Source organism: Hyperolius riggenbachi, chromosome 3 (genome assembly GCF_040937935.1).
Source record: "Hyperolius riggenbachi isolate aHypRig1 chromosome 3, aHypRig1.pri, whole genome shotgun sequence".
Classification (NCBI taxonomy): Eukaryota; Metazoa; Chordata; class Amphibia; order Anura; family Hyperoliidae; genus Hyperolius; species Hyperolius riggenbachi.
The window spans coordinates 260,662,361-260,675,676 of NC_090648.1; the positions used below are offsets into that span (position 1 = coordinate 260,662,361).

Sequence of the window (13,316 nt, forward strand, 5' to 3'; positions counted from 1 at the left end):
GACAATGCAGCTTGGTACTGTGCCTTCTCAGATGGGTGGGGTATGGAGTGAGTGGTCTTGAGAGCTGATTGTGCAGTAACTCTGCTGCTTTTCAAGTGAATTAAAGGGAACCTTAACCGGCGGGGAAAAATAAATTCACTTACCTGGGGGCTTTCCCAAGCCTCCTGCAGCCGTCCTGTGCCCGCGCCGTTCCTTCGGTGCCCTCTGGTCTCCCTCCGCCGCTAAGTTTCGTTTTCGGCCGACCGCCAGTCGTCCTCCGGCAAAGCGTCCTCTTCTTCCTCATTCCCCGTCGTAAAGAGCCGTAAAGCGTGTCCGCATGATGCCAAACGCGTCATGCGGACACGCTTTACGGCTCTTTACGACGAGGAATACGGAAGAAGAGGACGCTTTGCCGGAGGACGACTGGCGGTCGGCCAAAAACGAAACTTAGCGGCGGAGGGAGACCGGAGGGCACCGAAGGACCGGCGCGGGCACAGGACGGCTGCAGGAGGCTTGGGAAAGCCCCCAGGTAAGTGAATTTATTTTTCCCCGCCGGTTAAGGTTCCCTTTAAGACCAGATAAACTAGGAAATATACACGAGTAAATGATCCTTCCACCAACCAAGATTTTTTTCATAGGAGATTGGTTCTTATGTTATCCATACATTACTGTGTCCTGCCTAAAGAGCACATATTAACCATTTTGGCTAAATTTCGGCTGCCCAAATGACCTTACACTATCACAGTCACAGCAAACAATCTTTACCAGCTGAAAGCCCAAGCCACTAAGAATGAATCTTTTGGTTGAGTCTCAATTTAGTGATGTGCATGTATGGCACAAATGACCAGGAGTGATTGGAGGAAGGTCTATTTACTGATGCATCATCACACCTTCAGCAAAGTTTTGCCAGATTCTGCAATCTTTCTATAAATATCACTGCAATGTTTAACACCTGGTTTGCAGGTGTTAGATAGGTGTTTGCTGCCTTCATCTGCAGGCTAGAGTAATGCTAGATACACACCATACTTATCTGTTAGATTTACCTGCCAGATTGATTTTTTTCCAACATGTCCAATCTGAATTTCAATCGATTTTTAAATGTTCTGATCATTTTTTTTATCGTTTTTTTATCGTTTTGTTTTATTGATTTTAATCGAAAAAAACAATTTAAAAAAAGCAGAAAATCAATCGAAATTCAGATCGGACATGTTGGAAAAAATTGATGTGGCAGGTAAATCTAACAGAAAATTGTATGGTGCGTACCTAACATAAAATGTCTATCTATGATCAGCTTTATAATATAAGATCACTTTTACAGCCATATTTTTCATGTAGCAGGAGAAAACATGTCTGTGGTGATATATTGGGGTGCTGATAATGTTAAGGATAATAACAGAACATATTTCTGTCCTTTTTCTGTCTACTGGGTAAAACCTCAGATGTGTATTGTGCTTGGTAGTAATTGGTCACCTGGCAAGAGTAAACTGAAGGATAATGTAAGTCTGCATGTAAATGTACATTACCTCTGCCCTCATTGTCCAGCCGGGGAAACTGTGTGTACTGCTAATTAGCGGCCAATTGAGGAAGAATAGGCTGGTCGGCATGGCTTTTGAACTGGAATCAGCCATTGTCCCATCATACAAAGCAAGCCTGCCAGAGTGTTGGGGATGGGAAGCTGACACCTGAAGGTTGGAAATTTACATGGAAGGGGTTGGAAATTTCTACAGACTTTAAAAACGGAAGTGGAATTGCTTTGAAATCTGTAAGTGTAAACAGGATTACAGGCAAACTGCTACCTGTAACCAAAATTCAATCTTTTCATGGATGTGCTAAAATACACTTTAACCAAGGAAATAAGGTGGAGGAAGCTTTTTGATGTCTGCAGAGTTCAATGGGTGAGATTGTATCCTGCCAAACTTCAAGAAGCTAAAACAGGAACCCCCTTTGAAGTTTGCATATCACAAGAAAGATTATGACAAGCGTTCGGTGATGTCACAAACGGGGAAACTGCATTAGTTCCTGGGGGCTGGACATTAAATGCCCCAGGGGACACTTCGGACTATTTAAGCTGGCCCAGGACAGCCACCGGTATCTTCTCTCGGAGGTAGCGAATAGCTAGGGATGATCGCGACTCCTGGTCGAAACGGCGTCCTCCCGTCAAACAACGTTGTAACCTAAGCTGGTGACGTTCTTTTTTCCCCTGTTTATTTTTACGCAAATATCCGTGTGTGTTATCTTTGTAACTTTTATCTTGTAACTATTTTTACTTTGTTTTTTGTAATCTTTTTGTATATATATTAAGTTCTGCATTGTTCTATGTTTTTATGGAATATTAAATCATTATTTAATAAGCTGACTTCTGCTGTACTAAACTAACACTCATAGCCTAGAAGGGACTGAAGTGTAACCGTGTATAAGTTCATGCCTAATTGTACGCTTGAGCAACACTACCGTATGAAATTGTAATTGCATTGTGTGTGGGGGCAATTGTCATACGTTGGCCTAAGCGCGCAGCTGACCCAACGTACGAACAACGCCAGTGCGAGTAGCGACAGCAGAGTGGCTAACAGTATCGTTCGGAACGACTGTTAGTGGGTCTTTGCTTCACGACAGTGTAAGATTGCAACTGTGTGTGTGTGTGGGTGCGTGGCGTTCCCGTATTTGGCCTAAGCGCAAAGCTGACCCAAATACGAAAACGCGGAGTGCGCGCTGAGGACTCGATAGCAGAGTGGAAGTGTCTAGCGAACCGCTAGTGGTGGCAGTGAGAGGTGTTCTGAGGGGTCCCAGCCTTGTTTTAGCTTGACTAAGGCTGCTTCCCCTCTCAGTCTGGTCAAACCAGCAGTCGGGAACCGTATACGCAGGCGTGCCGCGGGCCGGTTCCTGACATGTCCACTAAATTTAGGTTTTAAAGTGAAGAAGTGTGTCTAGAAAACATATTCTTTGAATTATTTTTCACTTTTCAAATTATGTAAGAAATAATGCAACAATTCCCCAGCGTAACTTTTATAACAAGGCAAATCTGAATGAACCAATATTTCCCTTTCACAAATAGAATAGTTTAGACTTGAATACTCACTGTTATCAAGTGCCCACATGTTTCCTGTAACTGGCCCATTCTGTCTCCAGCGAAGACGCGTGTCCCTGGTTAGGGCGGCATTTGGAAGAGGAATAGTAATTCTATTCCACCTGAATGGGAAAAAGGAATGTTGAGTGAGATTAAAAATAAACTGTAAACACAACGTATATGTTTATAAACTATGTCCAATTCTACACTGTACCAGCATGACTGCACAGTACGATAAGCAGTGCTGGGCCGAAATAACGCATTAGCGTAATTACGCATCGTAATTCACTACAAATGCACCGTAAGCGTTACGTGTAAGGTTACGGTATTACGCGTAATTAATTACGCGTAGACCGTGGGTTACGTTTTACGCGTAACAAATTACGCGTAAGACAGTAAACTCCCATTGAAATTACACAGTCTGCCGTAATCGCGTAATATTACGCTCCCGTATAATATAAAAAAGCCGCCGACTTTAAGGGTTAATAGCAAAGCCCCCTTAAGTGCTAAGAGCCTCAAATTTGGAGAATATATTAAGGAGATCAGAAGGAATAAGAGGAAAAAAAAATTTTTCAAAAAGACTTTATAGTTTTTGAGAAAATCGATGTTAAAGTTTCAAAGGAAAAATAGATACATTTAAAAACCCGCCGACTTTAACGGTTAATAGCAAAGCCTGCTTAAAATTTAGAAACACCAAATTTACAGGGTATATTAAGGGGATCAGTGGGAATAAGAGGAAAAAAAATTTTTTCAAAAAGACCTTATAGTTTTTGAGAAAATCGATTTTTAAGTTTCAAGGGCAAAAATGTCTTTTAAATGCGGAAAATGTCAGTTTTTTTTGCACAGGTAACAATAGTGTTTTATTTTCATAGATTCCCCCAAGTGGGAAGAGTTTTACTTACTTCGTTCTGAGTGTGGGAAATATTAAAAAAAAACGACGTGGGGTCCCCCCTCCCAGACCTCTTTAACCCCTTGTCCCCCATGCAGACTGGGATAGCCAGAATGCGGAGCACCGGCCGCGTGGGGCTCCGCACCCTGACTATACCAGCCCGCATGGTCCATGGATTGGGGGGTCTCGGAAGGGGAGGGGCAGCCAAGCTTTCCCCTCCCCCTCCGAGCCCTTGTCCAATCCAAGGACAAGGGGCTCTTCTCCACCTCCGATGGGCGGTGGAGGTGGAGGCCGCGATTTCCTGGGGGGGAGGTTCATGGTGGCATCTGGGAGTCCCCTTTAAAAAGGGGTCCCCCAGATGCCCACCCCCCCTCCCAGGAGAAATGAGTATAGAGGTACTTGTACCCCTTACCCATTTCCTTTAAGAGTTAAAAGTAAATAAACACACAGACACTTTGAAAAAGTATTTTAATTGAACAAAAAACATAACCACGAAAAAAGTCCTTTAATATTCTTAATTAACCATTAATACTTACCTGTCCCTTTAAAAGCCAGTTCCCACGCAATATCCTCGGAATTATACTAATCAGTTACAATGTAACAAAGCTATTACAATGTAACAACTTTGTTACTTTGTAACACCACCGCACCCGACGTCACTCGCCGCCACCGCCGCGTCTGCGCTGACCCGACAGAGCTCTGAGCTATATAGCTCAGAGCTCCCTAAGCATCTTTGTATTTGGGCTCCAAGGAGCCCCATTGGTCCTTAGCAGACCAATGGGGTTCCTTTAAATCAGAAGGAACCCCATTGGTCTGCTAAGGACCAATGGGGCTCCTTGGAGCCCAAATACAAAGATGCTAAGAGAGCTCTGAGCTATATAGCTCAGAGCTCTGTCGGGTCCGTGCGGGACGCTAAGTCCCCGCCGCCTCCCGCTGTCCTCCCCGCCTCTTCCACATGTCACCCACATGTCACCCACATGTGGGTGACATGAGGGTGACAGATGTGGGCGGGGCTGACAGCGGGAGGCGGCGGGGACTTAGCGTCCCGCACTGACCCGACAGAGCTCTGAGCTATATAGCTCAGAGCTCTCTTAGCATCTTTGTATTTGGGCTCCAAGGAGCCCCATTGGTCCTTAGCAGACCAATGGGGTTCCTTCTGATTTAAAGGAACCCCATTGGTCTGCTAAGGACCAATGGGGCTCCTTGGAGCCCAAATACAAAGATGCTTAGGGAGCTCTGAGCTATATAGCTCAGAGCTCTGTCGGGTCAGCGCAGACGCGGCGGTGGCGGCGAGTGACGTCGGGTGCGGTGGTGTTACAAAGTAACAAAGTTGTTACATTGTAATAGCTTTGTTACATTGTAACTGATTAGTATATTTCCGAGGATATTGCGTGGGAACTGGCTTTTAAAGGGACAGGTAAGTATTAATGGTTAATTAAGAATATTAAAGGACTTTTTTCGTGGTTATGTTTTTTGTTCAATTAAAATACTTTTTCAAAGTGTCTGTGTGTTTATTTACTTTTAACTCTTAAAGGAAATGGGTAAGGGGTACAAGTACCTCTATACTCATTTCTCCTGGGAGGGGGGGTGGGCATCTGGGGGACCCCTTTTTAAAGGGGACTCCCAGATGCCACCATGAACCTCCCCCCCAGGAAATCGCGGCCTCCACCTCCACCGCCCATCGGAGGTGGAGAAGAGCCCCTTGTCCTTGGATTGGACAAGGGCTCGGAGGGGGAGGGGAAAGCTTGGCTGCCCCTCCCCTTCCGAGACCCCCCAATCCATGGACCATGCGGGCTGGTATAGTCAGGGTGCGGAGCCCCACGCGGCCGGTGCTCCGCATTCTGGCTATCCCAGTCTGCATGGGGGACAAGGGGTTAAAGAGGTCTGGGAGGGGGGACCCCACGTCGTTTTTTTTTTAATATTTCCCACACTCAGAACGAAGTAAGTAAAACTCTTCCCACTTGGGGGAATCTATGAAAATAAAACACTATTGTTACCTGTGCAAAAAAAACTGACATTTTCCGCATTTAAAAGACATTTTTGCCCTTGAAACTTAAAAATCGATTTTCTCAAAAACTATAAGGTCTTTTTGAAAAAAAAATTTTTCCTCTTATTCCCACTGATCCCCTTAATATACCCTGTAAATTTGGTGTTTCTAAATTTTAAGCAGGCTTTGCTATTAACCGTTAAAGTCGGCGGGTTTTTAAATGTATCTATTTTTCCTTTGAAACTTTAACATCGATTTTCTCAAAAACTATAAGGTCTTTTTGAAAAAAAAATTTTCCCTCTTATTCCTTCTGATCTCCTTAATATATTCTCCAAATTTGAGGCTCTTAGCACTTAAGGGGGCTTTGCTATTAACCCTTAAAGTCGGCGGCTACCTAACATTGATCCATGCGTCAACTTTTCCGCTTGGCAGCATGACCTTACGCATTAATTGCTAGTAGGAATTTACGCGTAAGCCTATAACGTAACAACTTGAATTACGGTATTCTTACGCGTAATTGCGTAAGGGCAATGCGTAATTACAGACATGTACCGAAATTGAATGTCTATGCCGTAAGCGTAATTTCGTAATGCGTAATAGCGTAAAATTACGCGTAATGATCCGTAAGCGTAGCTTTTTCCATTACGATCAGCACTGACGATAAGAATAATATTAGTTTCATGGTAATCCTGTAATGAATTTTTGTAATACAAATGTGTGGTGAGGCTGTATACCACCACGTGATCACTACCCTGACACTGTTAAGCCCCAACAGGCTACTCAGACTAAGGCCACGTTAATAGTGCTTGTTCCCTGTAGCAGCAGGAATGCTATGCAACAGATCTGGAACTGGCACTGCATGTTACCCACGCATTGTGTTGTATACAACGAAGCATACAGTTTAATGAAAAGTATGCTTCACTATAAGCCTTAACTATCACGTTTTGTGGTAATGCACTAAATGCAATGCATTGCCATTCTGCATCCAGTTATGTTGCAATGCACTGTGAACTTTGGTGCATTGCTGCGTGGTAAGCCTCGTTACGAAGCGGCCATTACACCACACTTCAATGCACCACTGTGAGCGAGGCCTAAAAGAAAATAAAAATTTAGACCAGATTGCATGCTGGGCCCATGCCATCTGGCAACTGGTCAACTTCAGCATTGGTGCAAAAGCCACTCTATGATGTGGCCAGGGGCTCTAAGGAAGGACGGCTGGACTTACATTTCATGGAAAATCCAACCAAATTCAGAGGCACCACTAGCTCAGGAGAACCCTATTACTGACAATGCCGTGCTAAGATGGTAATGGGGCATAATAGGATTCCTTATCAGCAGTTTGTAGTTCAGCATAAAATAGGGTTACTTTAGAGTTGGGCTAGGTTTACACTAGTGAGGCGAGAGATGGGGACTGTGCACAGAAAAAAATAAACTGTATCAATTTCAGTGCATGTTTGGTTATAACTCACTTAATTAAGAGCTTATACACAGACTGCAATAAGCTCTGAAGTTGAATTCCTGCATAGGTTTAGAAAAGCGTTTTCTAAAAATAAACTTTCTGCTTAATTGTCATGCCTGGCCAATCAGGGTGACCATGTGATTGGACACCAAACTACCGCTAATTGGTTACTGATCACTGTTTGAGGGCCGATGCAATGTGGTCCCAGGAATAGTTGCGTGCACAAGAGTGTGCAAGCACACAGAACAGCGTCAAATAGTAGCATATGTAAATATGGGGTGCTGGTACATACAGATATTATATTTTTGTCACTCAAAACTATTCTTTGTGATAATTTTGGGAGGAAGTCTGCTGTCTATATTAACATGCCCCACCCTTCGCTCATCAGCACTCGTTCATGTTAGACTTAATTGGCTGATTGCTTTTGCATTACCCTGCTGCAACTGAGAGGAGGAGTCTTCCTGTCCACAAGCTCCCCAACACTATACATAAATACATATAAATAGTCAGATGAGAAACAAAGGACTTTACAGGGGTTACTATCATCTGAAGCAATCACAAATCATCATTTTGGGCAACAGAAATGTATAATATATACATAGCTTAAGTGACTGCAGTTTGTGATATCAGACATCAATTATACATTTAAGTGTACATTATAGAAATCTGTAACTTCCTCTTACCCACTATAGTTGTCTGATGAGTAGACAGTGCTATGTGGAAGATGTGGTCCAGCACACAGCTCAGGTAGGCATTCCGAATGCAGTAATGACCAAGTCTGGCCATGATTAGTTGAAAATTCCAAGCTGACACTGATAACAGCACAGAACAATGTAATTAACATTCACATAAGTGACAATTAGTACAAAAACGGTCCCACATTGCAACATTATTATAATGGATAATGGCTAAAGATTAACAGTGATAGGATTTTGGTACCATGAAAACACTAGCATTGTTATGTGTAAACATTTTTTAATATATGAGAAAGCAGCTCTCAACCTTATAGCCAAATTATGTTGTATCCTCATTATCTAGCAGCAGCATAAAATAATACTTGAATATGAATGCAAATATGTGTGTGCACTTAAATGTGTTTTGTCTTTCAGTGGTTGTTGTGTTTATGTCCATATATGAATATCTCACATAAGCCAGGTCAGAAATATATTCATAACATAAAACTGTTTCACAGCAGGTAGATATAAATGCTTGCTTTGCATTTTACTGCAGTCTTTTATCATTCATTCTGTCTACAGAGACGCTATGTTATGTGTGCCCTTTTATGTCTTGTATTTCTAACAGGAAAGCCCTTCTGCCCACCATGGGAGTTCCTGTGATGTCTAAAGGGCATCAGGCAAGAGATGTCAGCAGGATTAATTAGTTGTAGGACACTTTTACACTATTTCCTTCTATAAATGGCAGAAATGTCAGGTGATCTATTGTGAGTGGCCCATTGACTGAGGCTGCTCATACAGTATACTGAATACATTAAGCATGCTAGATGTCAAAGGTCATGCATGTGGAGCTGGGAAAAAAGGGCGCATGCCGCTAGTGGACAAAAAGGGCGCCGCCATTCACTCCCATAATAAATAGCGTTTAATGGGCGCCGGGTAGGAAAAAAGGGCGCCGGAGCTAAATAAAGTTTATAAACGGCGCCAGGAGCTAAATAAAGTTTACAAACGGCGCCCGGAGCTGTTTAATGATTTATAACTGAACTTGTGGTGATTTACGTTTATAAAATGCACCCGTGCCGAATAACGTTTATGAAAATACTAAACATATTTATCTTATTTAAATAATTAAAACATTATTTAAAGTTTTATCCCTTACTGTTTGTAAAACATTATTATTCACAAAATAAAGCGATCAGTACGTAACGTAAATTGCAAAATATTTTTTTAATCCACAATTAGTAAAACATAATTATCCACATAATAAAGGGGGGTCTTAGGTTTAGGCACCAACAGGGGGGTCTTAGGTTTAGGCACCAATAGGGGGGTCTAGGGGTTAGGCATTAACAGGGGGGTCTTAGGTTTAGGCACCAACAGGGGGGTCTTAGGTTTAGGCATTAACAGGGGGGTCTTAGGTTTAGGCACCAACAGGGGGGTCTTAGGTTTAGGCACCAACAGGGGGGTCTTAGGTTTAGGCATTAACAGGGGGGTCTTAGGTTTAGGCACCAACAGGGGGGTCTTAGGTTTAGGCATTAACAGGGGGGTCTTAGGTTTAGGCATTAACAGGGGGGTCTTAGGTTTAGGCACCAACAGGGGGGTCTTAGGTTTAGGCATTAACAGGGGGGTCTTAGGTTTAGGCATTAACAGGGGGGTCTTAGGTTTAGGCATTAACAGGGGGGTCTTAGGTTTAGGCATTAACAGGGGGGTCTTAGGTTTAGGCACCAACAGGGGGTCTTAGGTTTAGGCACCAAGAGGGGGGTCTAGGGGTTAGGGGTAGGTACAGGGAGGGTTACTTAGGCACCAACAGGGGGGTCTTAGGTTTAGGCACCAACAGGGGGGTCTTAGGTTTAGGCACCAACAGGGGGTCTTAGGTTTAGGCACCAAGAGGGGGGTCTAGGGGTTAGGGGTAGGTACAGGGAGGGTTACTTAGGCACCAACAGGGGGGTCTTAGGTTTAGGCACCAACAGGGGGGTCTTAGGTTTAGGCACCAACAGGGGGGTCTTAGGTTTAGGCACCAACAGGGGGGTCTAGGGGTTAGGGGTAGGTACAGGGAGGGTTACTTAGGCACCAACAGGGGGGGTCTTAGGTTTAGGCACCAACAGGGGGGTCTTAGGTTTAGGCACCAACAGGGGAGTCTAGGGGTTAGGGATAGGTACAGGTAGGGTTCTGTGTAAGAGTAGGCTTAGGTATAGTTTTAGTAAAATTTTAGTAATAATTACTAATGTATTACAACACTTATTACGAACGTAGTTATATTTATATCATCTTTATAAACAATATTTTCAGATTTTATTATAAGAACAAACCATAAATGACTGTTATTCACAATAATATACAATTATAACAATTAAACATATATTATTGGTTTTTTTATAAACGTAATTATAAGTTTAACTTTTGAAACAGGGAAGATTAACGTTTTCACAATTTCCGATTTCATAAACATTATTTAATGATTTATAATTTTGTTAAACATTATTTGTAAACGAAATATAGCACACTATATTTATAAACCCTATTAATGATTAATTATTATTTAGAGTTTACACCCCGCGCCCTTTTTGTCCAGGCGCCCTTTTTGTACGTACGCCATGCATGTACCTGTTTCCTGGTTGATGTGATCCACATCCTAGATTAATAGAGAACTGTATCATGTGAGATTCAGTAGAAGGCAAAACTGGTAGCATGTGGAAAAAATCCACAGCCCAGACATTTAAATTCTCTCCTCGATGAGTATTTTGCTTGAGGCAAAACTTGGTAGCAGGGGTCTGCAGGTCTGGGCTAATGACAGTAGATATCAGAGATGGTGCCTTAAAAACAAGCAAAAATAATGTAAGTATAGTAATTTACCATTGCCTACATATAACTATTATGTTTACACGGGAAAAAAATGCAACACATTTAAATAATTTCTTAAGCTTGCTGTTGTTAACCATGTCATTCTCCACCTGTTCATACATTGTTCACTGAACTGCTTGCTGTTCTCATAAGGAATTGTGGAATTATTAAACATACATATATTTATAGCACTACAGAAAAGATGAAATAATTCACATCACTCACTCCCCCTAAAAGGGGCTAACACATAAAGTTCTTACTACAGCATTGTTTTCTTGGGGAAGAGGGGCAAAAGGGCACTTCTTCTGCCTGGCTGCAGGAAGAACCAAAGCAACCAGCAGCCAGCAACATGGGGGATTCATGTGAACCTCATGCAGAAAGTGGACCTATTGTGATATGAACTTTTTCAGGAACCAGGCAAGAATATTATCTAACTTTGCCATACTTGACTTTGATAAAAGTGACTACACACATTCAGGGCCGGATTACCGACCAGGCAACAAAAGCAGTCGCTTGGGGCCCCCATTCAGAGTCAAAGGGGCCCCATCAGCACACAAACCAGCCCTGGCCATCCTGTCAGCGGTGGCTGGATGGTATAATGGTTAAAGGGACTCTGAGCAGTGCAGTAACTATGGAAAGATGCATATCATTTGAAAGCTCTCTTTCTCCTCTTTCCAATGATATATAAACTGCCACCCTATGCCTTTTAGTTTTCGCTATTTTCGCGATCGAAATCGCGGCCACGGCAATTTCGCTTCAAAATTATATGCATCTTTCCATAGTTACATTGTATTACACAGGACGACTTTTCTCCAAAGTCGGCGGCTCGATTCAGCACAATGCAATGAAATATAAGGAACCCAGGGGGATATAATTACAAACATCATGCTGGTAGGTGTGAGGATGTATTTAATTAGTTGTGGGTATGCGTAAAGGCATACCCACAGGCACTGCTCGGAGTCCCTTTAAGGGCTCTGCCTCTGACAAAGGAGACCAGGGTTCGAATCTCGGCTCTGCCTGTTCAGTAAGCCAGCACCTATTCAGTAGGAGACCTTAGGCAAGTCTCTCTAACACTGCTACTGCCTGTAGGGCGCGTCCTAGTGGCTGCAGCTCTGGCGTTTTGAGTCCACCAGGAGAAAAGCGCAATATAAATGTTATTTGTCTTGTCTTGTCAAATGATGCCGTGCGCTGCTGATTGTCTTCAGAACCAGGCTCTCCTCCTAGGTTCCCCTCCTGCTACTGTGCGCTCTGCCGCTGCCCACTCCTCCCTCCCTTCCCACAGAGAACCACAGCTGCAGCAAGAATGATAGCAGCAGATGGCAAACGCTCACTCACCTAAAGTGTAGAGAAACCGAGAGCCCAATATAGTGTAGTATGTTAAGCATAAATGAAGTAAAGGTTATCGTGAGAAAATTATACTCACAAACATGGGTTACCACACAGGCAACCACTGTATAGGCAGGTGAGGAGATTAGACCTGTCCTCACTCAGGGATAAGAAGTCGCTCTCTGTAGATGCGAAAGGGGGTAGATCACCCCTCCACCAGGGGTGGACACGGTATAGCAGTAGGAGAACAGAGGCGCCAGCAGGATAAAAGTGGATAAAAACTTCAAAATTTGCTGGGAGGAAGTGGTGGAGTTACCTCCATAAAGCAGACACGAAAGACTGTCTAAATAGTAGTCACATTTATTAATTAGTACCCCAAAACAGTGCAACGCATTTCGCAGGCCCAGCCCGCTTCATCAGGCAATAAAAATGGGGACAAGACAGAATTTCAGCAATAGCAGGTGTAGCGCCTCAGTAAAGGCGCTACACCTGCTATTGCTGAAATTCTGTCTTGTCCCCATTTTTATTGCCTGATGAAGCGGGCTGGGCCTGCGAAACGCGTTGCACTGTTTTGGGGTACTAATTAATAAATGTGACTACTATTTAGACAGTCTTTCGTGTCTGCTTTATGGAGGTAAGTCCACCACTTCCTCCCAGCAAATTTTAAAGTTTTTATCCACTTTTATCCTGCTAGCGCCTCTGTTCTCCTACTGCTCACTCACCTATCCATGATCCAAGCGATAGAGATCCTATCATCTGAAACCCATCTGTCTCTTCTACAGTGCAGCCACTCACTCTGAACTTCCTGATTCTCAGATCAGACAGGAAGTAGGAAGTAGTAATAGTAGTAGTAACAGAGCGTCAGCACTCTAGAGGAGACAGATGGGCTCCAGATGACCTGATGGGACCTCTATTGCTTGGATCGCAATAGGTGAATGTGAGTCATCTGGTGCTGTCATTCTCCCCTGCTGCGGCTGCCTTCTCTGCTGGACTATCATATTCACTGGGATGAAGGCTGCATGGTGGCTGTCTAGTTTGGGAGGAAATCGGTTGTTCGATGGTGAGGGTGGTTATGTAATCATGTCTGGGGAACGGCTTCCGGT

The 13,316-nt window shown here is 43.4% G+C and overlaps 1 protein-coding gene across 6 annotated transcripts in view; it reads right to left on the reverse strand.

The window, feature by feature from the left end:
• RELN (reelin) overlaps positions 1-13,316 on the reverse strand; it is a 736,759-nt gene that overhangs the window by 267,668 nt on the left and 455,775 nt on the right. For all 6 annotated transcript variants that reach the window (XM_068276234.1, XM_068276231.1, XM_068276232.1 and 3 more), the window contains 3 exons: positions 10,651-10,859; positions 8,062-8,190; positions 3,056-3,165 (listed from right to left, as the gene is read on the reverse strand). In XM_068276234.1, coding sequence (XP_068132335.1) covers positions 3,056-3,165; positions 8,062-8,190; positions 10,651-10,859 — 448 coding nt within the window. The remainder of the gene's footprint in view (positions 1-3,055; positions 3,166-8,061; positions 8,191-10,650; positions 10,860-13,316) is intronic.